Source organism: Phaethon aethereus, assembly GCF_964289735.1.
Source record: "Phaethon aethereus genome assembly, chromosome: 5".
NCBI classification, from domain to species: Eukaryota; Metazoa; Chordata; class Aves; order Phaethontiformes; family Phaethontidae; genus Phaethon; species Phaethon aethereus.
The window spans coordinates 4,972,244-4,996,852 of NC_138579.1; the positions used below are offsets into that span (position 1 = coordinate 4,972,244).

General features: G+C 56.8%; 1 protein-coding gene across 2 annotated transcripts in view; it reads left to right on the plus strand.

The window, feature by feature from the left end:
* The window catches only part of SAMD4A (sterile alpha motif domain containing 4A), a gene marked incomplete at its 3' end in the record, with an annotated part of 103,812 nt that extends 90,930 nt beyond the window's left edge, over positions 1–12,882 (plus strand). For both annotated transcript variants that reach the window (XM_082000505.1, XM_082000506.1), the window contains 7 exons: positions 1,664–1,958; positions 3,394–3,479; positions 5,763–5,881; positions 8,240–8,441; positions 8,733–8,859; positions 10,694–10,777; positions 12,854–12,882. In XM_082000505.1, coding sequence (XP_081856631.1) covers positions 1,664–1,958; positions 3,394–3,479; positions 5,763–5,881; positions 8,240–8,441; positions 8,733–8,859; positions 10,694–10,777; positions 12,854–12,882 — 942 coding nt within the window. The remainder of the gene's footprint in view (positions 1–1,663; positions 1,959–3,393; positions 3,480–5,762; positions 5,882–8,239; positions 8,442–8,732; positions 8,860–10,693; positions 10,778–12,853) is intronic.
* Between the last annotated feature and the right edge of the window lie 11,727 nt (positions 12,883–24,609).

A 24,609-nucleotide genomic window follows, 5' to 3' on the forward strand; every position in this document is an offset into this window, starting at 1 on the left:
TCCAAGAGACAGCCTGCTGGATTGAGCTTGCTTCAGCAATGTGTTTTCCAGGCGATTGCACAGCCTTTTCCCTGGCTTCTCCGCCTGGGTTTGGAAATATGGTATTGATTGACTGTCGTGGTGCAGGAGGGTAAGCCCGGTTCAGCTGACACAACCAGCCAGGCATGCTATAAAATAGGGGAGATAAGTGGCAGGGACTGCTTTTGAGCCCTCATGGGGTGGGTTTGGGTTGTGGGGCTCTGACTGTGTCCCACTTTGCTGGGGCTCAGAGCTGCCTGTGAGCTGCTTTACTTGGGAGGAGACGTCTCTGGTTTCCCAGGCTTCTCATCCAATTTTTTTTTTTTGCTAAACAAGAGCATGTGTGGGACTTGATTTTTTGGGCAGTGTCTCGCTGCTAAAGATTGCTGCTTTCATGGAAAGAGCTGCTCCACCCCTCTCCACTGGTTAGAGCAGGATTTTTTCCAAAAAAAAATGGTTCCCAGCAGACTGACGCCAGGTCTTCAAGAGAAGTGGAGCTAAGATGTCCAAGTGCGAGCTGGGGGTGCAGCAGGGATTAGGGTGAACAACCATTTCAGGGCTCCATCCGGCTTGTGCGCAGGCTGCGCGCCCACTTTGTGCCTCTCCCAAGGCGCAGCCGGGACTCACCCCTCTGTCCAAGCGATGTCCAACCAGGCAGACCCTGCAGGAGCCTGCGATGAGCTGTTCTGGTCCCCGCTACGTTAAAAACAAAATGCAATTATTTCCCATCAGCTTTTCAATGTGGGGGGAGGATTCTACAGGATCCCCTGTAGAAAGGGATGATCCATACTCATAACTGAGAGCAAGGCTGGGTGTACCCAAATCCTTTCCCTCCCAGGTGGGCCTCCCCTCGGATCTCCAAGCCGAATATTTTTGCTATAGGGATATAAATTCACCTGCAGCCTTGTGGTCTCCCCTTCTGTGTCCGACCGCAACCCACCCTGCTCCCCTTGAGACCCTCCCTTTCCCCTCTGCATCCGCTCGCCCAGGGCATCCCAGTAGGGATGGGAACATCCCCGCTCCGCTGCTGCAGGATGGGTTCCTGCGTCCCAGCGTGGTCCTGGGCTCTGCGATGGTCCCAGGGCATAAGGATGCTATTGCAAGCTCTTCGGGGAAGAGCAGTTATGGAGAGCCCAGCTTGAAAGCAGGGCCGGAAACTGGATACACGCCCATGTTAAAAAACATAATTGAAATTAAATAGGGCTGAAATGTCACAACTGTGGGATTGCTGGGGAAGGAGTGAGATACTCACTGGTCTGGGCACTGAAATCTCATGGGGTGAGCTGTTCACATGAGGTTTGCGTCTTCCTGGTGGAAGTTTGGGAACACTGAAACTGGACTGTTGCTGGTTTTGGGTCCCAGTGGTTGACAGGGCACGTTTATCCCTGGGGATTCAGGTCTGAACACATCCATGGGTAATCAGGCACAGTCTCTGCAGCAGCTCCACAATCCCCTGGTCTAAGCAAAGCACTCGGTGCATGAAACATGGCTGTTGACTATGGACTGCAGCAGTGTCCTGGAGCAGGACCAAGGCCGTTGGCTTTGCTGGGGATTTTCTGGGGGGTAGCGGAAGGGGTCTGGTTTGTAGCCAACATCCTGTCTTCCCTGCAGAGATAAACGCTATTCTCTCCACTTGAAACCACAGGACATCCTGGAAGGTGGCAACTTGCGCGTCCCACTGCAGGAACTACACCAAATGATCCTCACCCCCATCAAAGCCTACTCTTCCCAAAACTCGAGCACGGAGGAGCGCAGCCGGGACGTGGACTCGCATCACCCCTCCTCCATGATCGGCTCAGACGCCCAAGGCTCTGACTGCAAGGACTCTGCCGCGGGGGGGATGCAGCAGCACCATTTGCCGGGCTGCGAGGGCGAGTCGGGGGGGGCCCCTTTGCCCGAAGGCGACCTGCCCGGACAGTTCACCAGAGTGATGGGGAAAGGTGAGCGGTTGTCACTTGTCGGCGTCCTGGCTGCGGGGCAGGGCGCCTGCGGTGGCGGTGCTGGCAGCAGCCTCTCCCCGTGCCCCTGCAAGCCACAGTCTTAGGGGTGATGAGTTTTTGAGGCCCTGTCGTGCTGTGGTAAGAGGTAAGAGCGTGGGTGGGGAGGTGGGCAGCGATTTTTGGAAGGGGCAGCGATGGGACAGGCTGCCTGCCCCAGGTCAGGCGCGGATAGCATCCCGTCTCTTCCCATTCAGAGCCCTGGGAGCATCCCACCGCTTCCAGAGGTGTTTCCAGCAGCATCCCTCGGACTTGCTCTTCTTGTGAGGGGATAGGACTAGTGTGTGGGCTTAGCGTGAGCTACGTGTGCAAATCAGCCGAGTCCAAGCCCCTTTTTAAGTCCCAATTTAGATGGAGGACATCCAAAATATTCAGGTGCCGTTGGGTGGGGCACAGGGTTTTACATCAGGATTAACACACTGGGAGGTGCACAGGAGCGAAGCAAGGTAGAGATCGACCTCCTGTGCCACATACAGGGCTCTTTGAGCAAATTTGTATGAGTTTAGACATGTCCTACCTCCCCTCGGTGGGATTTGAGGTGTCGGTGCTGGCTGCGTGGAGCGAGATCTCCCTGGGGAAGAGGGGAGGGGAATCTCGTCTGCAGGCTCACACAGGAGACCAGGAACAGAAGGAAACTCATTGGGATGCCACAGAGAAATAGCAGTCCTGTCCCAATTTCAGAACTTTTTTGCAAAAAAATAGATGAGATGTTTTCTATATAAAAATTTGGTGCAGAATTTCTCACACCAGCTAACTGACTGCAGGCACAGGCAAACATGGGTTTATGGCCCCATTTTAAACATGCTGATGAATTCAGCCTGTGGCGAATGCCTCCGTCACGCACGAAGCTGTGCGTATGACACACACACTGTACGCATGACACAAGCCTGGCCAGGACAAGGTGTCCTGGACCGCAAGGCATCCCTACTGGGGGGTTACAACAGGAAAGACACATTTTTCTGTGAACTCATTTCCACTTGCTTTTATGGCATTCATTCCAAAAGAGATTAAAATCCATGGGGTCAGTGGAAATCTGTTTGCAACAGGGGCAAATTTTGGCTGTAGGAGCAAGAGCTCTCCCAGTGCCGGCTCTTGCCTAGGAAAAGGGAATAATCCTGTGCCCCTGATTTGCTCATGTCTAATTTTGGTGGCTCCAGTGGTGTTCTCTGGATTTATACCAATGTAACAGAGAACAAAATCTGGCCCTAAATATAGGACAGCATGGCAGGAATTGAGGAAGGACCTTTTTTCTTGCTGATGAGAAGACTCACCCGTGTGACAAGGGAAATGGGTCATCCAGGGCGTTCATTGGACCCTCCTGGGCCCCAGCTCGGTGTCCCCATGCCCATTTCTCTTCTCTTCTCTTTTTTTTTTCCAGTATGCACACAACTTTTAGTTTCCCGACCCGACGAAGAGAATATAAGTTCCTATTTACAGCTCATAGACAAATGTCTAATCCATGAGGTGAGTCGTGACGGATCAGCTAAAACTGTTGTTCTCATCACTTAGAAACTGTTTCCAAAGTGTCTGTTTATGTAAACCTTTTGGTTTCTAACACAAATATTTTTGGGGGGTATTAATAGTAATTCTGACAGAACAGGGCTGGAGCGGGCGGTAGCTCCAACGTGGTACATGGAAATGTTGCTCCCCCCCCAACGCTCATTTAATTGCCAAGACCTGGATCTGGGAAATTCATCCGGCTCGTGACAGTCCGATCAGCAGCTGGATGAAAGAAAAAATCCCGGGAAGAGCGTGCAGGCGGTTTCCCTCAGACAGACCCGGCGGTCCCTTGGCGTTGCCGCCTCCTGTTTCGCAGCACGTGGTCTTGGGATTTTGCAATGGGGGCATCTGTTTCTGCTCCCAGTGGATCTGCCTTTGCTGGCTGATGGCTTGGGATGGCCGAGGCTGTGCCGCAGGGCTCCGGCACGCTCCTGCCCGCTGGCGGGGAGGGATGGCTGGTATCCCCAGCGTCCAGCAGCATTTCATACCCGTGCAGGCTGCACCTGGAAGAGCAAGCTGCTTCTCATCGCCTGCCCATATGGCAGCGGCTGGGGGGAGATTGCACCCCCCGTTGTAGGAGCTGCAGGCTTTAAACGTTTCTCAGTTATTTGTTGATCAAAAAACGCACTGTCAAAGCACAGGAGAATCTCCTCTAGAGAGGGCTGGTGGCTGCAAACCCCAAAATGCGCTGCGTGGCGTGTGGAAGAGGAGAGGGGCGGCTCGCAGCCCCTTGCCTTGCAGCTGAAGCCGGTGCCTGAGCCGCACCTGCGCCAAGGTTTGATCCATGCATCTCTGCAGGGCCAAGCACAGGGCGTCTTGAATCGGGGTGAAATAGTTGGATACCGGGCCAAACGCAAGCATGTCATCGTATTTTTTGAACTGTGCTCCTGGACACCTCTGTTGATCACGGTGGGGGTTTCAGGGCATTTTCATGGCAAGTGCCCGCGGTGTCAGACGGCGTTTGGCCCCGTGCAATGGGGCGGTGGCAGCCGCTGTTCGGGTTTGCTGCGAAATGGGTTTTAGAGCCGTGGGTATGGTCTTCTGGGTGCTTCACACAGACACAGGCAGTGGAAAACAGCCGGAGGGGCTGGAGGGGAGACCCTGTTGTGCTCCCACTTGTTCCCTTCTTGGAGGTCATGGGAGCCTGGCAGTGGTGCCTGGACTTTCTGGACAACCGAGCAGGGCATCGCTGGGGGAGCAGAGGCAGCAAGAGAAGGACAAGCTGGTGGGAGCAGATTGCCAGGGCTGGAGAGCAGAGCCAGGAAGACACGGAGCTGCAGAGGGGCTCATTTTCCACAAGCACCCGGGATGGATGTGGTGACGCAGTGTCACCCCACCAGCTGCCGTCCCAGTGTCCCAGGACTGCCGTCTGCCTCGGCTCCGGCGTAATCAGTGCCGGGAGGGAGCATCTCCTGCGGAGGGCCGTTCGGAGCAATCAAGTCAGGCGCTAATTAACCTCCAGATTGTCCTCTGGAGACCTTCGTTCCTCTCTGCTGGCGGCGCGGAGACGTCAGGTGTCTAAAGTTAGTGGTGGCGGGCATGTGGGTGTCCCTGTAACCCACACCGCCTGCCGGGAGCTCTGGGGTGTTTTGGGAGGAGGTCTGTCCCCTGTGTGGGTGACCTTCGCAGGGAGCCCAGGTGGGTGACGGGACTCACCCCAAGTGACCTCCCGTGGAGGCTGTCGGTGCCAGGAATAGAGCCGAGCTCTGCCCAACCCCGAGGAGGAGGATAGGATGCGGGATGCCACGGAGCAGCTCTGCTTTCCAAATCCTAGCATTTTCCAACTCTGGTGGCATTCTCTAGAGCCACGTCCAGGTGACAAGCGTCACCACCCGGCAAGGACCAGCCACCAAAGCCCGCGGGGAGCTGTGCTTATACCCTGGCAGCAAAAGCAGGGAGCCGGGCGCCTGTGCTGCAGCACGAGCAGTGGGTCTGGGGGCTCGGAGGGGCAGTGGGGGACCTTTGGGGAAGCCCTGCTCTGCCCAGGGGGGTTGGCAGCCTTGGGGCTGAGCTGGGCCCTCGCTCTGGGGCACAGGGGACGCTGCCGGAGCATTTTCTCCACCTGACGTGAGTAAATCTTCGAGAGACACCAGGGTTTCCCTCTGGACTTGCCGATGGGGCTCAACTCACTCCAGCACCTGCTCCAGCTGCTTTGCTTTACACACACGCCCACGTACACATCCCTGCTCGCTTTGTCCAGAAAAATATTCATGTGTTTCCTATTTTTCTCTCTTTTTTGGGGGGCAGGCGTTTACAGAGATCCAGAAGAAGCGGCTGCTGTCATGGAAACAGCAGGTGCAGAAACTCTTTCGGTCTTTCCCTCGGAAATCCCTCCTGGAGCTGTCAGGCTATCGGCAGCAGAGGAGGTATGCCGGCTTCTCGGAGGGAGGGATGCAGCAGCCGGAGGGGCTGACAAGAGCATCGTGAGTGGGACCCATGTCTCCCAACAGGGAGGGACGGATGCTGCCGGGTTCAGAGCAGCATTTCGGGAGGGAGGAGGTTTGGAAAAGCTTCGGCAATAAAAACCCCAGGCGCTGGCTGGGAAGGGAAAGCAGCAGTAAGTTTGCTTGCGTGTGTGGTCGGCGTCTACCCCACCGATTCCCACCGTGTCTCCTTGGCTCCGAACGGCGCTTCCCAGCTGTGCAGCATATCCCCGGCACTGGGCGGCCAGCTCTGCCCCTGCTGCTGCCCTTTGCGAATTACATCAGTGCTGGAGTTCCACCAAAAAGCCATCAACTGGCAGAAAAAGGCTTGAAGGCTGCAGAGGGTGCAGAGCTGGGGGGCTGTGGTGAGAAAGCTGGGGAGGGCTGTGCTTGCTCACTTCCAAGGTGATGCTGGATTTCGGGTGATCCTAGAAAGCACTGGGGTTATGGCAAGAAGAGATATTTTTACATTAGTTTTAACAACATCAGCCTTTTGTTTCATTCTGCTAAGTCTTATTTTATTGCGGTCTTGTGCAAGTTTTTTTTTCTGAAAAAGAAAGTGTTTTGGAGATAACTGGGAGCACTGGGACAGCCAGGATATGAGTTCAGAAGGAACAAGCACAGAACCAGAGTGTTCCCCCGTGGAATTAAAGGAGATATTTTGGAATGGCAAAACCCAGCCGTTTCAATGCTCACGGCAGAATCAGAAGCAGAACAGACAAGGGCAAAGGTTTTTGATGGACCTATTTGGTCTGGGCCATCACCAGCACAGCAGTTTAGCTGCACATCCAGGCTGACCCCAAGCACAAGGTAGAGCTGCCAACTTGAAATGATCCCAGTCCCTTTCCCGGGGCTGCCCGGGATGCTCTCCAGTGTCCTCGCTGCTTTTGGGTGGTTTGCATTTTGCGTTTCTTCTGCTCCTTCTGCTCCTTCTGCTCCTGGGAAGCTGTGGGCGAGGAAGCAGCACGTGGCTGGTCCTGATTTTCTCATGAGGATTTAATGGCAAGAGTGGTTTTTGGATCAGGTTTAAAGAAACCCCTTCATACTCCTGCCTGGTAAATTTATCAGGTTTGGGATCCCAGCGTGCTCATGTCGTCTGAAGCACGTTTGCAGCCGCCCGCACAAGCGGGAGAGATGAGGGCTGGGAGGAAGGTGAGCTGAAGCATCTGCAAGGGCGATTAAGTGCTGGAGAGGGGCAGGGGGGACGGGGGGGTGTAAAAGCAACCGCAGCTGTGGGTTTGCAGAGTGCTCCGATCCTTGGCTGTGCTTACCCCTGCTAACGGCACTGCAGTCCTGCTAATCGGGCAGAGACGCTGTGCGGCGAGGAGACCCGCGCTGCCTGTGTTTCCAAGGATTACCTGATTATTTTTGTGTCATTCCTCTGGTTTTAAGTGGAAAAACCCACATGGGGAGGGATGAGGGATGGTGGCAGGTCTGACCCTCCCCGAGAAGGAGGAGAGACGGTTTTGTGTCCTGAGGTCGGAGTCTCAGGACATTTGGGCTGCGTGGTCTTGGCTCCAGGTGGTTTTGACCACAGGAGCAGGATGAAGGTTTGCAGTGCAGAGATGGGAGTGGGTGCAGAGTCAGTCCCACCTCTGCGGGAACGTGCCTTGTGCTCAGCCCCTCCCGAGGAAATCTTGGACTTTTTAGGTCATTTTAACCAAGTTTTCCAGAACTTGAGAAGTCTGAGAGAGGACCGTGTTCATAAAAATGAACCTTCTGGAAGGGGAGATGGTCTAACCCTTCAAGTGTTCCCAGTAAAGAAAACCCAACAGCATAAGCTGAACCTTTGTCAGGCACTAGAGAATCCACACATAGAGATCCCTTTTGTACAGCTCCAAGGCGTCAGGAGTTTAAGTCAAAACCCAAGAAACAAGGCGCCGCTAGCTCCAGTGCCCGGGGATTTTACCTGCGTTATTTTAGCTTGCGTTCAAGAACAGGCCCATTTTGCAGGAGTAAAATAAATTTAAGGAAAAAAAAGTGAATGTGAGAACTGCGGAAGGGAGGGAGGGTGGCTGGCAGGCGGGAAGAAGAAAGGGTGCTGCTGTTGTGTGCCCAAACCTCCTCGGTCCCGCTGCACGTGCAGGACAGAGGGTCGGGGCGGGAGCAGAGCTCACAGTGACCGCGTGGCCGTGGGCCGGGTGTGGGGTGGTGAGCATCGGTCCGGCGCTTCGCAGCAACGCGGGGGCACGCGGGACGTTTGGCCGTTGGTCTGAGCGCACCGAACCTGCCGCTCGCGCCCGCAGCACCGTCCCCTTGTGGGGGCCGATTTCTCACCCTCGGCGCTTTCTCTCTCCGCAGCCGAGGCTTTGGCCAGTCAAACTCCTTACCGACAGCCGGATCTGCAGGGGCAGGACTGGGCCGGCGAAACCCCCGCCAGTTCCAGATCCCCTCCCGCAACCTCCCCACCGCCCGGCTGGGGCTGCTGGGCCCCAGTGGGCTGCTGGGCACCCCCCAGCGCAGCCCCGCCGCCAGCCCCGCCATCCTCAAGCAAGGCAGACAGGTTGGTCGGCATTCACGGTGTCTCCAGCTTTTCCATCCCTTCCCTATAAGCTTCCTTTGCCTTTTCTCCTCCAACTTGTCCGGTTCCCCTTTTTTTCCCCTCTTTAGTTCAAGCCAAGCAAGTGGGAGCGATTTGTTCTCCTCCGTGCAGCTGGGTGCAGAAAAGGGACTGGCAGGAGCGGGGCAGACCGGGAGGCGGAGCGGGGAGAGATGAGCCCAAGGGGGTTATAAATACATGGCACGGGGGCCTCCGTTTCACATCCCACACCCCTTTTTCGTTTGCTTCCCGCAGAACCTCTGGTTTGCCAACCCCGGGGGCAGCAACAGCATGCCCAGTCGGAGCCACAGCTCAGTGCAACGGACGCGCTCGCTGCCGGTCCACACCTCCCCGCAGACCATGCTGATGTTTCAGCAGCCAGGTAGGAAGCAGCCATTTGCTTTTTCGCTTATCCACAGCCCGGTGAGACGAGGGGAGGCTGCGTGAAAGGAGCCGCGCCGGTGAGCCTCGCCGCAGGCGCGTCCCCCGTGCCAGCGCAGCGCGCTCCCGCGCGCTTGCGGCCTCTCGCAGTCCGAGCCGGGTATCTTTGACTAGTTGGATTACTGGGTTGATTGAACCAGAGACATCACTGGAGGGATTTTGACCCTATGTGTAACATCTTGGCCCTATATATAAGTGGGCTGGTGCCTTACCTAGCTTGCTTCTGAGGGGCTTCGTGTCAGGTGGGGAAGGTGGTAGCTCATCCGTCACCTTTCTTGCTCATGCGTGGAGATGGGGATGGAGTGCGGAGGGACTTGCCTTCGTGCACTCGGGGGAAATTCTTTTCACAATGCACGTGAAGGGAAGTGTTTCTGTGTCGGTGTTTCCTTCCCCAGCACTGCCAAAATGCTCCCGTATGTAGGAGCATCCTCTGATGCAGGGGGGTCCCTGCTGAACCTGGACTCTGACCCTGGACCATCCTTCCCATGAGGACATCGTGCCTTTTTCTCTCTGTATCCCTTCACTAGCTTTTAAGTGTGCCTTTTCTTACTGACACACTTACCATAACAATTTATACTGCAGGATGGGGAGTTACAGCCCCCCAGTAAACTAAACCTCATGCCTAAGCTTCTGCCATGGTTTCAGCTTGGCAGCTCCCCTCGCATCACACACCTGTGGTGTTTTAATTGCATAATTTAGGTGGCAAATGCCCTGTACAGCAAAAGCAGTGTCTGTTCTCAGGTATTGATTAAACACCAGGACAAGGGCACATTTCTGCAGGCGCTGAAGGAGAATAAATAGGTTTCTCTTTGCGTGTTAGCCTGCGGTGAACGAGGGCGTAGGAGGATTAGAGAGCCGGAGATGTGGACCGAGTCGCGAGGAAAATAAGCAATAATGTGGGGCTGGGCTCCTGAAACACTTTCCACTGGGCTGTGGGCACCTCAGCCCCCCTGGACCTCATCCCATGTTCCTGCAAGCTGGTGGCAAGCTGGTGGCAAGCAGGAGATGCCTGCCATCGGTAGCAAAAGCTGCATTTGCAAAGCTTTTTGCTGCAAAGGGGAGGGCATTTTGGCGCTGTGTGGATCAGGCTGGGCCATTGCAGCACACCAAACTTCATCTCCCCCCGCCTTTTTTTGTTCTCAGCCCCTCTGGGGACATGGCAGCGAGGCCGTGGGTGGCCGAGCCGGCCACAGAAAAGCCAGACGGCGGCTCTGCTGGTCTGTGCTGCCATCCCACGTCCGAGCACTAGCCCTGCCTGCGTGCTGCCTGTGCAGGCAGCTGCCGGCCCCGCTGCTCCCCAGGCCTGCTTGAAGGTTTTGCACGTATGGAGGATTTTTGCGGGGCCTCAGCGAGGGGAGAGCCCGGGGCTGCCTCCTCCTGGAGTGGGGTCCCGCTCACCTCGACTTCCCCCCAGCATCTCTCACCAGTGCCTGAACTCCTCATTTCCACCCACCTTCTGCCGCAGCGCCATTGAGTCCCCCCAGATTTAGCCCTTATCGATAAGAAAGAGGGGGGCGACAACCAGATGACCTTTAAAGGTCCCTTCCAACTCAAACTGGTTTATGATTCTATGGCTATTTTTGCAAATGTCTCTTGCCGGAGATGATGGCAGCGGGAAGCGAAACGCTGCCAGAGTCCAGCCGTGCGGTCAGACCCTTCTGGGGCATCTGCCGGGTGGTTTCGGCAGCAGCAGGGCGGGCAGGGGGTGCGGGGCAGGCAGGCTGGGTCCCTGCCAGGTCCCCTGACCAAGGTCTCCTGTCCCTCTCTCCCTGCAGAATTCCAGGTGCCAGTGACTGAACCTGACATCAACAACAGGCTGGAGTCCCTGTGCCTGAGCATGACGGAGCACGCACTCAGCGGTGAGCACTCCCTCCTCCTCGGGCTCTTCCAGCACATCCACACCGCCTCCGCCGAGCCCCCCGTCACCTGCCCCGCGCCCCCCAAAAGCTGGGACAGGCTGTGGCTGTGAGGGGATGGGACGGCGGCAGGGCCGGATGCAGGGATGATCCCAGGGATGCTCCCGTGGGGGGTCGGACGGACACATTGGCTTCTCTCGGCGAGGTAGACGGGGCAGGGGGTAAAACTGAACGCAGGGCTCGCACCCAGCACTGGAGGAGCCCATGCTTATTAGCCAATAGTTAGCTTGCTAATAATAATTAGTATTAGCTTGCTAGTCTGTTATTAGTTCTTGATAAAGCCTGTGCCACTGGCGTGCTCGAATGGTTTACAGGCTTTGGAGTATTTTACCCTTCTGCCACCAGCGTCCCTCGTTTGGACGGGGGGTGCGGGAGCCCCAAGGCACGGGGCTAAAATCCTGACGCGGCTGCAGGGCGCTGTGCCGGGCGCCTGGGGTGGCTGCGGGTGCCAGCCCGGGCGGGTGGCTCACGGGCACGGGGAGGGAGGAGGACCAGGTGGCAAAACAGGCAAGAAAGGTGGAAAAAGCAGCAGCAGCGTGATGGGAGAGCCCGGTGCAGCGAAAAGCACTGGCACCAGAAGCACCCGGTGCCCCTCGCCAATGCACCGGACCCCCAAGCACGGAGGATGACCCCCCGGCGATGGGATGAGCACGGCCGCCGGCATCGCCCAGCCCCTCCCGAATAACCAGCTCGGGTCTCGCCCCTGGCAATCCCCGGACTGCGTCCAGCGGTTGAGGACGGGAGCCCTCGGGGAGGATGAGTGCCACCGGGCTCCCCGCAGCGACGCGACAGCCCGTCCCGGGGAGAGGGACGCGAGAGCAAGGACTGTAAGAGGCAGCAGGGCCCTGGCACCGCCACGGCAGCATCCTCGGCCGGGAAAACAAGGACACTTCTGTCACCCGAAGCGTTTCTCCAGCGTGTGCCCAGGCGAGGCTTAGCTGTCTTGTTCCTCTGCAGGGTACTGTTCCTCCGAGTTATTTTTTCCAGGTCGCATACCCCGAGCCTCTCAAAACCGGTTGTGCTATAAATAGCTCTTAAAAAAATAAACCTTCGGGGGAGAAAAAAAAAAAAAAAAAAGGCGTAACAAACCTGTTTGTTTTTAGTCTTAAGGAGGGAGGCGGCTGTGATGATGCCCGGGGTAGTGTGATATAACAGGGAGCGCTCTGTTTGGGGGCTGCCCCGGGAGCCGCCCCGCCTGCCGCTCTCCATCCCGGGGATGGGGGTTTGGGATGGGGGACAGGGAGGTGGGGAGGGCCGGCGGAGGGCCGGAGGGTTGGAAATGCTGTTGGGTGTTGATTTCTGGCCCTGTAAGAGCTGCTGGCACCCAGGGGGTGAAAGAGAGGGGCTGCTGGCAGCAGGAATGTGCGGCTGGGATGGGTCGTGGACCCCTCGCTCCTGGGCTCAGGGCTGTGGCTGGGTGCGTCCCTGCTGCCGCGGGACGCTGGGGACGGGTGCTCTGGGGAGGCAGAAATGACTCCTGGGGTTTTTTTTCCTGCCATGATCCTCAGGAGGAGGAAAATTTTGCATCCTCTGCGGCGCAAGTGTTGCTTAGCTGGGGGGCAAGGCAGCCCCCAGGACCGGCTCTGTCCCCGTCCACCCGCTCCTGGGCAGTGGGTCATGAACTTGGCCCAGCGTAGGGGGGTCCCAGGCTCACACTCCCCTTGCGGCGACTCCGGGCTGCCCAGGATCCCCCTCAGCTCCTGGGAAGGGTGCCACGGGGATGTAGCAGAAGGCCTGGCCCGATGTTGGGACAGCGACTCGGGCGGGGCTGGGGGGCTCTCGGGGTGGGGCGTGGGGCAAATGGTGGCATGGAGGCACTGGCAGAGTGCTGACACCCCAAAACCCTTCTGCACCCCCCTGGGGAGATGGGGGGGTGGGGGTGGTCCCATGGTACCACCTCGCCGCGGGGGCCGTGGGTTGGGGGTGCTCTGGGGGTCCATCCCCGCGGCTCGGGGGGTGCCGCTGCAACGTGAGCGGCCGCTCGCTGGGCTGCTCCTGACTCTTCCTTTCCGCTTGCAGATGGTGTCGACCGAACCTCCACGATCTAGAAGGCGTCGCGACGGGGACGCTGGCCGGGAGAACAACTGCTGCGGGTCCAGCGGCGAGGTCGGGGCTTGCAGGGAGCCTCAGCGACAGCTTGCATCCTTTCTCCTCTCTCTCCTCTCTTCTCTCCTCTTTCTCTCTCTCCTGTTTTAATTTTGTGAATGTGTAGATTGTCCTTGTGAACATATCATTAGACTTGGAATTTGTGTTGTCATTTATTACATCCATGCTAGGGGGGGGAAGAAAAAAAAAGTCAGAAAATCGACGACGATGATGAAAAAGCATGGGGAGGGTCGGGGGGACACAGCAGGAGAGTGCTGACAACGGAGGGTTCATCGGAGCACCGTGGGCAAACCCTGTTTCTGGACGAGGAAACAAATGAATATCGAATATCACGCGGGTGTGTATGACCAAAAACCCTTTGGGGAGGATTTGCCTGTCCCGCTGGGGGCTTCGGGGCTGGTGGTCCCACCTCTTGAGTTTCACTGCGTTCAGGCACGGACTGGCCCGGCGGTTTAAAAAAAAAAAGAAAAAAATAACCCCAAAATTTCCTTTCAGTTTAGCCAAGAGCATCCACGGTTTCAAGGCAGCGTCGTGCACAACGTTGGGCAGTGGAGGCGGAGGGTCGGCGGGCGCCCACCAGGCGCGGGATCGGCCCCCTGTCCCCGCGCCCCCGGTGCGGGTCGGGGTGCGGGGACATGGGGGGGGCATCTCGCCCGGCGGAGGGTCCCGGGGGAAGTCAGCAAAGGGGAGGGGGACGCTGGGTGAGTTTGTGTGTCTCTTGCTGTGCCTGCGCGGGTACCGGGAAGGTGCTGCATCCGTGGCTTTACACATCCGCCCCCAGCCCGCAGCCAAAACCCGGCGGTGAGGGGCTTTTCCAGCCCCAGGGCAGCCGAAGAAGGATGAAGGCGGCTTGGGAGCAAGCGTGAAGTTTTATTTAGCCAAATAAAAACCAAGCCCCACAAGGCACCAAAATGCAGCTCCGCGGCCCCGTTCTCTTGACGTTAAACACGTGCCGGGGAGGAGACGTGGATGGCAGTGGCTCGGCTGCCCCCGCAACCGCCGCTGCCTTGAGTCTTACAGCGGGGAGTTAAATTTGGTCCGAGGGCATGAAATAGGTGAACCCCACAGGGCGCTGCTCGAGCCCCTGCTCAGAGCGAGACCGGGGCCAGAAGAGCCATCGGCGCCCGTGGCGACGCTCGCTGTAGCGGCAGCTTCGCTGCCCCGAGCCCTCCGATGGACGCAGCGGAGGAAGAAGAATAAATTTAAAATGAAGGGAGGTGACCGGCGGCAGCGGCAGCCGCGGAGCTTGCAGCGATATTTCCAAAACGGGCTCGGCCGTGAGCGCCGGCGCGCGGCAGCGCGTGCCGGGACCGGCCGGAGCAGGGCTGGGGGCTGAGGGGGAACCGGCGCATCGGCTGGGCCGGCAGCGATGGGAGATGTGTGAATCCATTTGCCATGCAGCATCTTCAACTCGTTTTTCTTTAAAAAAAAAAAAACAAACCAAAAAAGTGCTAAACGCAAGGTTTTATGTTTGCTGTTCCTTGGTGCCCTGTTTCCCGGCAGGCATGAGATGGGGGGGTGCAGGGGGGGAGCGGAGAAGGGAAGACCCGAAAGCGGGGAGGTTGGGAAGAGGTGTGCGGAGGTGAAGGCGGAGCGGGGGCCGGGGGGGCCGAGCCGCAGGCGCTGGGGACCTGGGTCACCCCCCGAGCACCCCCGGCTTGTAGGAAACCGAGGTGCGAACACAACCGCCGTAGCAGGAGCCTTCCTCAGGGAGGGCTCAAGGGTATTTACGGAGCTGAAATTCTATTTATTCCTTCGCAGATTATAGGAACAGAGGTTATCTGATTGTTAAGAGATATTATTTTGGATATATTCCCTATTAACTTGCTATGGCTGGTAACCATGATAATGTCTGTTATTAACAACCACCAAATAATTCAATTGTTTTTTTCCTTTTGTTAAAAAAAAAAAAAGCAGCTTATTTTCCATTGACAGTGTATAGGCTAATAACAACTTTAATTGTGTTTGCTGTTTCTTGGGTTTTTTTAAAGTAAAAAAAAAAAAAAAAAGTGGCTTTGGTTGCGTTCGGGAAGTCCTGCCTGGCTCTGGGGTGCCTGTGCTGAGTGCAGGCAGCAGAGCTCCAGTGAGAGAAGTTTCAAAAACAAAACAAAAAAAAGCTTAAATCCTAAAAGAAAATAAAAAATATTTATAAAAAGAAAAAAAGAAAAAATGAAAAAAAAAACAAACAGTTGCATGAGTGAGGCTGTGAAGTCAAATCTTTAGTAATAAAGCGGCAGTGCCTTTCTTTTTTGTATTCACCCGTTCACCCCACGTGCAACTGTTTTGCACCATGCGCGCGTCGTGGCGAGGGAGATGCGGCCGCCGCGGGGGCCCTCGGCGCTGGGTGGGCATCTCCCCTCCCTGCTCTCCCAGAGGCAGCCCTGGCCCCCCAGCACCCGCCGGGGACCCTCTCCTGGTGCTGTTCCCCTGAGCCGTCCCCAGCTCAGCGCCCAAGTGTCCTTGGGTCCGGCGGATGCTCCCCGCGGCTGCGACACCCAGCGAAAAAAAAACCACCAACCAACCCTTTTCTTTCGAGGTGTCTTCCCCCTCCCCAAGGACAAGCCCTGAGCTCGACTGGACTTGAGCTGGGCTTTGCCTTTGCTTGCTCAGCGCAGTGAAAAATAAAAATCTTGGGGGGGTGTCAGGGCCGGCCAGCATCCAGCAGGAAAGTCCGAAACTGTGATTTACGCCCGCGAGCGGCGCGGGGCGAGGCTCGAGTTTGGTCAGCACTTAGGGAAACTTCTTTCTGTTGTCACCTTTCTCCATGTCGGGGTGCGGCCGTGCCCCAGGTTTGGCTTTCTGAATGTGCCTGATGGGAAGTGGGTCCTGCAGACGTCTATAATTTGCACACAGCGACAATAACACTAAAGTTGATTTTATACGAGTCATCAGAGTTTGCAAAGTGAGTTTTATTTTTTGTATTCCTTTATCTTTACTCAAAGGTGAATGTGTATTCCTCTGGGAGGAATAGGAAGAAAAAAAAAACCACAAAAAACAGGAATGTTAATAATGTTAAACAGAATACTTCCTCCCTTATTAATATATATAACCCTTGTGTATTTATGCATATTGTAAGCTTACTTTAAAAAGCTTTGAACTCTCTTCTGTTGCATGCCATTCCCGGGCAGCCTTTTATTGTACATGCATGCCTTTAGTCCTGGTTTTTCTGTACAAAGTTAGTGCACAAAGAACTATTTTTGCCTAGTTAATGTTGCCGAGCAATGCATATTTTTTAATTTTTTTTTGTCATATATGGAAATAGCATGTTTGTTACATGTAAAAGCTTCCCGATATAAAGAAATACTAATGTTTGGAGATGCCGGTCTTTGCAAGTGTACAGTTTTCAAATGTTGTTCCCAGTGAAACACCCTCGTGATTTCAACTCGCTCCAATGTATTTATTACTCATTTCCTCCCATGTAACTAGGAACCGTGGCTATATTTCATATCAACGTTATATTGAAAGTGAAGGGAGATGATTAATACAAGGTTTTGTAACACCGGGGTGTGGCGCCTCCTTATTTACGCTCTTCTTGGCAGACGGCCTCGTACTTTAAAAAAAAAAAAAAATCTGAATAAAATAAAATGCCCAGCCCCGTGGGGTCGGAGCGGGGAGGAGGAGTCGCGTAGTTCTGCGGGGGACACGCGGATATTCTCTTTACTTGAAGCCCGTGGCAGGATTTCGGCGCTTAGGAATCCCCGGCATTCCCCACGCAGCCGCTTCTCTGTCCCTTCGGGATGCCCACGCCCCGGGAGCTGCTGAGATTCGGGATTTTTCGTTTGAAATCGGCAGGAATTGGGGCCGGAGCGGCTCGGAGGCTGCAGCTGAGGCTGCGGAGGCACACGGAGGGACCGGCTTGGCGTTCGCATGGAGACATTTAGGTTGGGCTTTAAGGCTGGGCTTAAAATCTGCAAGTTTCAGAGCCGCCTTGTGCCAGCGTGGGCAGGGAGGGATGCTCCCGCCTGCCGTGGGCGCTCGGCCGCGGGAGGTGCCGAGGGCAGGACCCTGACTTCGGGCCCAGGTTTTTCCCGTATTTTGCCAGCTTTGGGCTCGGCGCGCGCTGGTGCTGCCTGCAGCCGTCGCTGAGGGCGGCAGGGACCCCCGGGCCGCCCCGGCGCACCCCGCGCCCGGCGCAGCGGCAGCGGCAGGACGCTCGGGGCGCGGTTGCCTCCGGGGGTGGTGACTGCACAACCTCCCCAGGCAGCCTGGTACAGGGTTAGACCACACTTACGGTTTAAAAGGGCTTTTTTCTGACATTTGAATGGAATTTCCTGTATTTCAGCCTGTGGCCGTTGCCTCTTGTAGCTCTTTTCTACCCGCCCCCGGCCATCAGACACATCAGTAGGACCCCCCTCCACATCTCCGGGCTGAGCAAGCCCAGCTCCTGCAGGATCTTCTCAACCACTCCAAGCTCTAAATCATCAGCGTGGCCACTCGCTGCACTCCTGTGTCCCTGTCCCTCCGGTGCTGGGGGCCCAGCACACCAGGTGTGTCCCAGCAGAGCAGAGGGGCAGGATCACCCCCCACAACCTGCTGGGGATGGTCTTAATGCAGCCCAGGGGGCCGGTGGCCACCTTCGCTGTGAGGGTGGCTTGCTGGCTCGTGGGCGGCTTGGCGTCCACCAGGACTCCCAGGTCCGTCTCTGCGAAGCTGCTCTCCGCCCGGTGGGCCCCCGGTGCGCACCGGTGCGTGGGGTCATCCCTCCCCAGCGGCACGACTTGGCCCATGGCTGAACTTCACGAGGTTCCTCTCAGCCCATTTCTCCAGCCTGTCCAGGCCCCTCCGAAGGGCAGCAACGACCCTCCGGTGCATCAGCCACTCCTCCCAGTCCGTACCAGCTGCAGACCTGCCGACAGCGTCCCGGTGCCCAGGGCCTTAATGATGAGGTTAAAGAGTAGTTGTCCCCACCAGTGACCCCTGGGGTAGGCCACTAGTGAGCGGTCTCCAGCTGGACTTTGTGCCAGTGAACCCAGCCCTCTGGGCCCGGCTGGTCGGCCACCTTTCAGCCCACATCAATGTCGACTGGTCCAGCCTGTACTTCATCAGCTTGTCCACGAGGGTGTTGTGGGAGACAGTGCCAAACGCCTCGCTGAAGTCAAGAGGAAGCACCCACTGCACTGCCCTCGCTGCTGGGCCAGTCACTGCGCTGCGGAAGGCTGGAGAGGCACACGTTCCCCCTGCGGAGCCATGTCGACTGCTCCCCCATCACCTCCTTCTCCTTCAGGCATCTGGAAATGGTGCCCGGGCTTAGTTGCTCCACCACCTTTGCAGGTGCAGAGGTGAAGCTGACTGTCCTGCAGCTCCCCAGCGCCTCTTTCTTGTCCTTCCTGAGGGAAGGAGTGACTTCTGCGCTCTTCCAGTCCTCAGAAACGTCCCTGGTCACCATGCCCTTTCCAAGATCACTAACAGTGGCCTTGCAGGGGCTCCTGCAGCACCCATGGGTGCATCCCATCAGGCCCCATGGACTTGTGCATGTCCACATCTCTCACCAGATACAACTCCAGGTGAGCTTTAGCTTCCCAAGCCCCATCCTTGGATGCCCACACAGTGTCCCTATGCTTCTCCTGGGGGCCCTGCCCCTGCTTCCACCTCTCACGTGCTTCCTTTTGATGTCTGAGCTGGGTCAGGAGCTCCTTGGGCACCCAACACTGCTCCCAACTTCCACATCCCCCAGCAGCCCTTCCTGGGTTGCAAGCGTGGGGTGGAGCAGAGCGTCTCCCCTCACTTGCCTGTGTCAGGACAAGGGCATGGGTGTCCTCCAGAGACCTCCTGGGTGGCCTGGGCCCTGCTGTGGAGCCCCTCCAGCAGGCATCGGAGTGGCTAACGTCCCCCATGACGAGCAGAGCCTGCAAACATGGGGCTGCTTCAGGTTGCTTGAAAGCCTCATCTGCTGCTTCTCCTTGGAAGAGGCTCCTGGCAAGCTCCCCAAATGCTGATGGGGCCAAGCACCCCAAAAACGTGTCCTCAAGCCCCTTCTATTTAAAGATGCTCCTGAGCATCATGGGCAGGGCCATCCCAGGAGGGAAAGATTCATCGTGGCGTTCAGTCCCACCCAAATTCCCCTGCTCAGGAGAGCACCCGCATCGGCAGCCCACGGGCAACGGCTCCCTGCAGCCACCGCGCATCAGCCCGCCCAAGGCGGCGAAGAACCGCATGACCTAAACACCAGCGAAATGCCGCTTCCTTCCATAAGCAGTTTGCCTTTCCACGCACGTGCGCCTGCCGTCTGGGTCTCAAAGCACGGGCTTGTTGCACTAACAGAGAATGAAAAGGGAAAGGAAAAAGCAAAAAGCCCTGGGATGGAAAATGGGAGCTGGAAGGGCTGAAAAGGCTCCAAGGAAAGTCCGCGGCAGCGCGCGGCTGGGGAGAGTCTGCAGGTCCAACCGACGGGCGAACTGGAGAGAGGCTTAAAAAAGGAAAAGCAAGAGAAAAAAACATTTCCATGCTGTCGTGAGCCGTCGGATGAATCGGTACCGGTGAGTAAAGGCTTCACCAACCTGTGCTCCCGGATTACGCCACGCCTGAGCCCCGTCCAGCCCGGGGGCAGTTGGGCTCCCGTTCTCCTGCCCCACAGAGGCTGCAGCCCATGTCCAGCTGGGAGCAAAGTCAGGAGCCGGCGGCCACTGTTTTAGCAGCTGCTGGGCTGTCTCGGTCTCTGCAGCGTCCCTGGCAGGCGCGGGATAACCCCAGGTTATCTTCGTACCAGGGTCTTTTCTACGTCTACCCCAAAAGGGTGATGGGGAAGCAGCCCCGGCCCCGGGAGCCAGCGTAGCCCCCCAGGTGCACCCTCCCAGGAGATGCCCTTGTCCCTGTGGCTCCCGGTGCGGGTACGAATGGCTGGTATCTAACAGCGAGGGGAAGAGCCAGGGGAGCAATTTATCAGCGGCAGCAGGCAGGGATTTCCCATTACAGGAAAGTTTTTAATCAAGATGGAGAGGGCTTTACCAGAAGAGCTCCTCAAGTTCAAGGAATAATTAATTGCCCGAGTCTGTTGGCTGAGGCGGCGCAGGAGAGGCTGGAGGGGAACGGTGGGCTGTCTGCCAGCCAGGGACCCGCTGCCGGAACGCGCCGCACGGCCACCGCCGCGCTGCTGCTGGGAGCCCCGGGCTGGCAGCCCACGCCAGCAGCACGGGGCTCGCCGCGGCCTCTGTCAACCCCCTCGTGAGCGGCGCGCGATGCCACGCAGCCCCCGGGGAGGAAAATATTCCTGGAGCCGGTGCCTCCGACCCTGAGGCCGCGAGGTTCTTGTATTACTTGTTCCTGTACGCGGCCCGATCCTGCTCAGCGGCGGCAGAGGCAGGTGCTTCGACAGCACTTTTAGGGAGTGAGCTCACCCCGGGGCTCAGCAGCATCGCTGGGCGCTCCGGGGAGCTATTTTTAATTGGGATCTGCAAATAGCTCGGCAACGTATGCCTGGCACGGGCACCCTGGGGCCGCGGCGTCGCTGGCGCGGGGCGGTGGAAGCGGCAGGGCTGAGCGGTCCCGACGTCCGCAGGTCCCGGCACGGGATCAGAGATTGCAGCCTTCTGAAGGTGAGGCCACCTCACGCATCTCCCAGCAAGGTGCCTGGTGATGGATGCTTAAACTGGTCTAGCAACAGCACCCGTCGCTGTGCGATTTGAGGCAGAGGGTCCTAGAGCTGCGCTGGCGGCCGTGGAGCTGTCGGCACCCCCGAAGGGAGCAGTCGAAGGCAGATGGACCCCAGCTTCGCCCCTGCGGAGGAAGGAGCCCAAAGCCCAGCGCAGGCAGAGCCGGGGCCGGCAGCGGAGACGTGCTTACAGCCCACGGGTGCCCGGAAGAGCAGAGCAGCATTTTTTTCCCATCTTTTCTCTAAGAAAAAATCCTGCTGACAGAGACTCGTCAGAGGAGAAGTTGCCCAGCTCAGCCAGAATGCCCACTTTTCTACAGAAAATAGGATTTTGGCCGATTTTAATTTCAAAGATTATCCTGGCAGGTTAGCATCTGCTTTTTGACAGACCATCTCCACCCCCGTGAAGAGGCAGTGTGGGCTGCGGGATGCAGCGGAGGGGCTGGGTGCCTTTCTCCCATCCTCCCCGTGCTCCCCAGCCTGGCATCAGGATGACCCCCCAGGCCTCCCCGAAAAGCGTCTCCAGCCTCCAGGAAAGCTCTCGCTCCTCTCCCGTGGCGAGCGGAGCTCGGGGCCGGGCTCAGCAGAGGGAGCCACAGACTGTGCATCCCTGGGCACGGGCGGGCGGCTGCGGAGGCCGGGAGCCAGCCCGGCCTTCCTTCTCCTCCCTCCGCATCCCTGACCTTGAGCATCACCCAGCCAGAGCCGGGACCTCTGCAAAATTGCCGGCTATCCCTCCCGCTGCTGCTTCCCTGCAAAATCCCGTCCCGTCCTCCTCTTTCTCTCCTCTGGCTGCCTTGGCCCCTTGCGATAAAAGAGCCTTTTCCCTCGCAGTTTATCTCCCCAGGTGACGAGCAACGGAGAAGAGATTGGAGAGGAGGGTCCAGGCCAGAAGAGCACGGACCTGAGGTGCGCCCTGCCCGAAGCCCCGGGCTGGCACCCCCGTGGCTGCGCGGATTCGGGTGCCCATAGGAAGCGTTTGCACAGCACTAAGGGCTGTCATCCTACACGCCTTAAAAACAAACCGAGATCTGTTAGGAGAAAACTTTTGGAAGGAAGACATTTTTGACAATGAGGGTGGTGAAACCCTGGCCCAGGCTGCCCGGAGAGGTGGTAGATGCCCCATCCCTGGAACCATCCCAGGTCAGGTTGGACGGGGCTCTGAGCCACCTGCTCTAGTTGACTATGTCCCTGCTCATGGCAGGGGGGTTGGACGAGATGGCCTTGAAAGGTCCCTTCCAACCCAAACCCTTCTGTGATTCTACAATCCTAAACGTATCCCGCAGGTACCTCATGAAGGTGACGCCAACGGGGCAGATGTTTAAGGCAAAGCTTTTGTCTTACAATAATTAACGTAACTACGGGCCACACAACTTGCGATATTTCTGGCTAGAGCAGAAAACGCACGCGAGGGATGATCCTTTCCTCCCTGCAGGAGGTAAAAATAATAGCTAAAAACAAATTTACCATTTGTTTTACCACAAAGATACCCACCCCCCCAGTCATTCTTTGGCTAATCTGGTTGTAATAACATTGCTAATGTTGGATGCTGATAACATTGTTTATACAGAAAAAATAACTTTTGCCATTTTCCTACACACCGATGCGCCGCAGCACGTCCCGGTCACCTCCTCCAACCCGCCGGCGCAGCTCCACGGCAGGTGGGTGCGTGGCTGCCCTGGGCGTTGCAGGACACGGGAGCTAAAGAAATACCAGCTGTACGGGGAGATGCGGCTTCTCCAGGGGCGCGGCAGGATGCTGAGAGGGCACCCACAGCCAGGGCAGGACCGAGCCGAGGCGTGAACTCCCCCCCCCGTAGCAGCCGGTGAAGGGCTCCCCAGGTTGGGGAGGTGAAGGTTGGGTGGTGGGAACCCACCCAGGAATCGCTCCTTTGGTGGCATTCGTACACCCCAGGCGAAAGAAGCACCACCGAGGTTTGACTTAACACTTTTTAAATAGTTTGCAGGCCTGCGTAGCTTATTCAGCTTTATTTATTATGGTGGATTTTCAACCTTTGCTTTACTGTTGCGATCTCGGTACGGTGCAGCAGAGCAAATAGAGAGGGAACGTGGTACGCTCCGCTCTGCCAGAGCCGCCCCTGCAAAGCCCCAACTCCAAAAACACAACACAGGGTTGTTAGAAAAAAATAAATAAATTCCTCGTGATGCTATTCTTTGGGTGTTTTAGCAAAATTTCTTTGAATACTGTGATTTATTTGCTTTCCTGTTGCCAGCCCAGCCCAAGCCTTATTAAAAAGAGTTTTAAAGTTTTATAGCCTCTCAACTACTACTTTAAATACAACTGGAAGGCAAGGCTTTCCATAAAGGTTATTTCCCGGAGTTCGGCAGAAGGGCTCAGCCAGAGCTCAAAGGGCACAGCTGACTGGGGGCTCCTTCCCAACGCCGGCAGCTCACTCGAGGGAGCAGGGGCAGAAACCAGCGGCCAGGTAACGCACAATTTGAGCTCATTAAGCACCCACGAGCTGCTGGAAGGTTGCGACGGCTGCGTAAAGCCTCCGGGATGATCAGAGCCCTCGACTGCAGCCACTCAGTCACTCCGAAGGCAGATTTTTGGCCAGAAAGAGCCTGTTTTGGGACCTGGATCAAATGTCCAAGGAGACGGAGCTCTTCTGATGCTTCCCCTGCAAGTGCCGACTTGCAGGGTACTCAGCCTGGCTGAGGCATGGACAACAGCCACCCGCTCAGGAACCCGAACCGCACCGATGGACACAGCAGTGCTACTCCAGCTCGCAGCTCCCCGCTGCTGAGCACGCGGAGCCGCAGGCTGGCCATCTGTCAGGGGCTTCCCAGCTAGCTGGTACTGCCCGGGTTCCTCGTACCTCCCTCCCAAAGACCTAACCACAGGGCTGGCCACGTTTGCATGAGCTCCCCTGGGGACAGGTTGGGTTGGGCTGGCAGCTCGCACGTCTGCGGGCAGCAGCACCCATTATTCACCACGTCCCCGATGGCCAGCAGCAGGCTGTACACAAGAGGGTGCTTTGAGGAAGAAGTTTTGGGACTTGCACTTTATAAGGAACATAAAAATCTACCGTTGGGACAACGAAGGCGGCATGAGGCCCAGTCACAGGCAGTGCAGCTAGGCAGGAGTTTCCAGGAGAGGCATCCCCATCTCCAGCAAGGTCCCACGTCAGGACAGCTGGGACGTGCTGGCAGCGCAAGGGACCCACCAGCCAGGCCTCTGCAGGGAACTCACAGCACCAGGGAGCCGTGGCCATGTCTTCACGCTGTGAGACAAGCCGGACCCGTCGCCTCCCGGGGCTCCCAGCTGTGAAAAGCTGCCTGAGTCCAAGCACAAACCTGCACCTGGAGGCAGAACGCAAGGGCTGGGGACCAAAGAGCCTGCGCCGAGGACCTGGCGAGGCATGGCACGGGGACTCGCTGACCGGTCACCACAGGTGCAGGGGATGGTGGGAGACACCTGAAATTAAACCACAGCGATAGAAAAAACACGAAGAAGCTGCTTATATGGGAGACTCTTGAGAAAAAAGACTGAGATGCAACAGGTACCACCGGAGGGTATCAGGAGCCGAAGAGAGCAAGTGCTAACGCAGGTGGGAGCGTGGGAGGCGTGGTAGGTCAGGGAGAGGGGTTGTTATCTTAATAACAGCTTTCAGTTCTTTTACAGATTTGGCTCTTATCACTCCCTTCTGTTTTATTTTTGAGCTGGAAACACTGACCAGCTGAATATTTTTTTGCCCCAGTGAAAACAGATTTTCCCATGATCACAAAACCAAGAAGGCTCCTTCCCAATCCCACACCTAAAAAAAACCAAACAAACCCAAACTAAAGAGGCAGGGAAGAGAAAATTGCAGAAGTGCCTGTTTTGACAAACAGGCTGTTTCCCACTACAGCCACCAGCTTTAATATACAATCGTGAGAAAGACAGAAGTAATTCAGCTTCACAACAAAGACAATTCTTGACAATCCTCCTAGGGCTCCCCAGGAGGGTTATTTCCCAACAGGACAGACCATTTGGAAAAAAACCACACACACACAACCACAAAGGGCTGGAGAGGGCTTTCATTCATTGCTCCTCCTCCATTTCTGACTGCCACAGCATT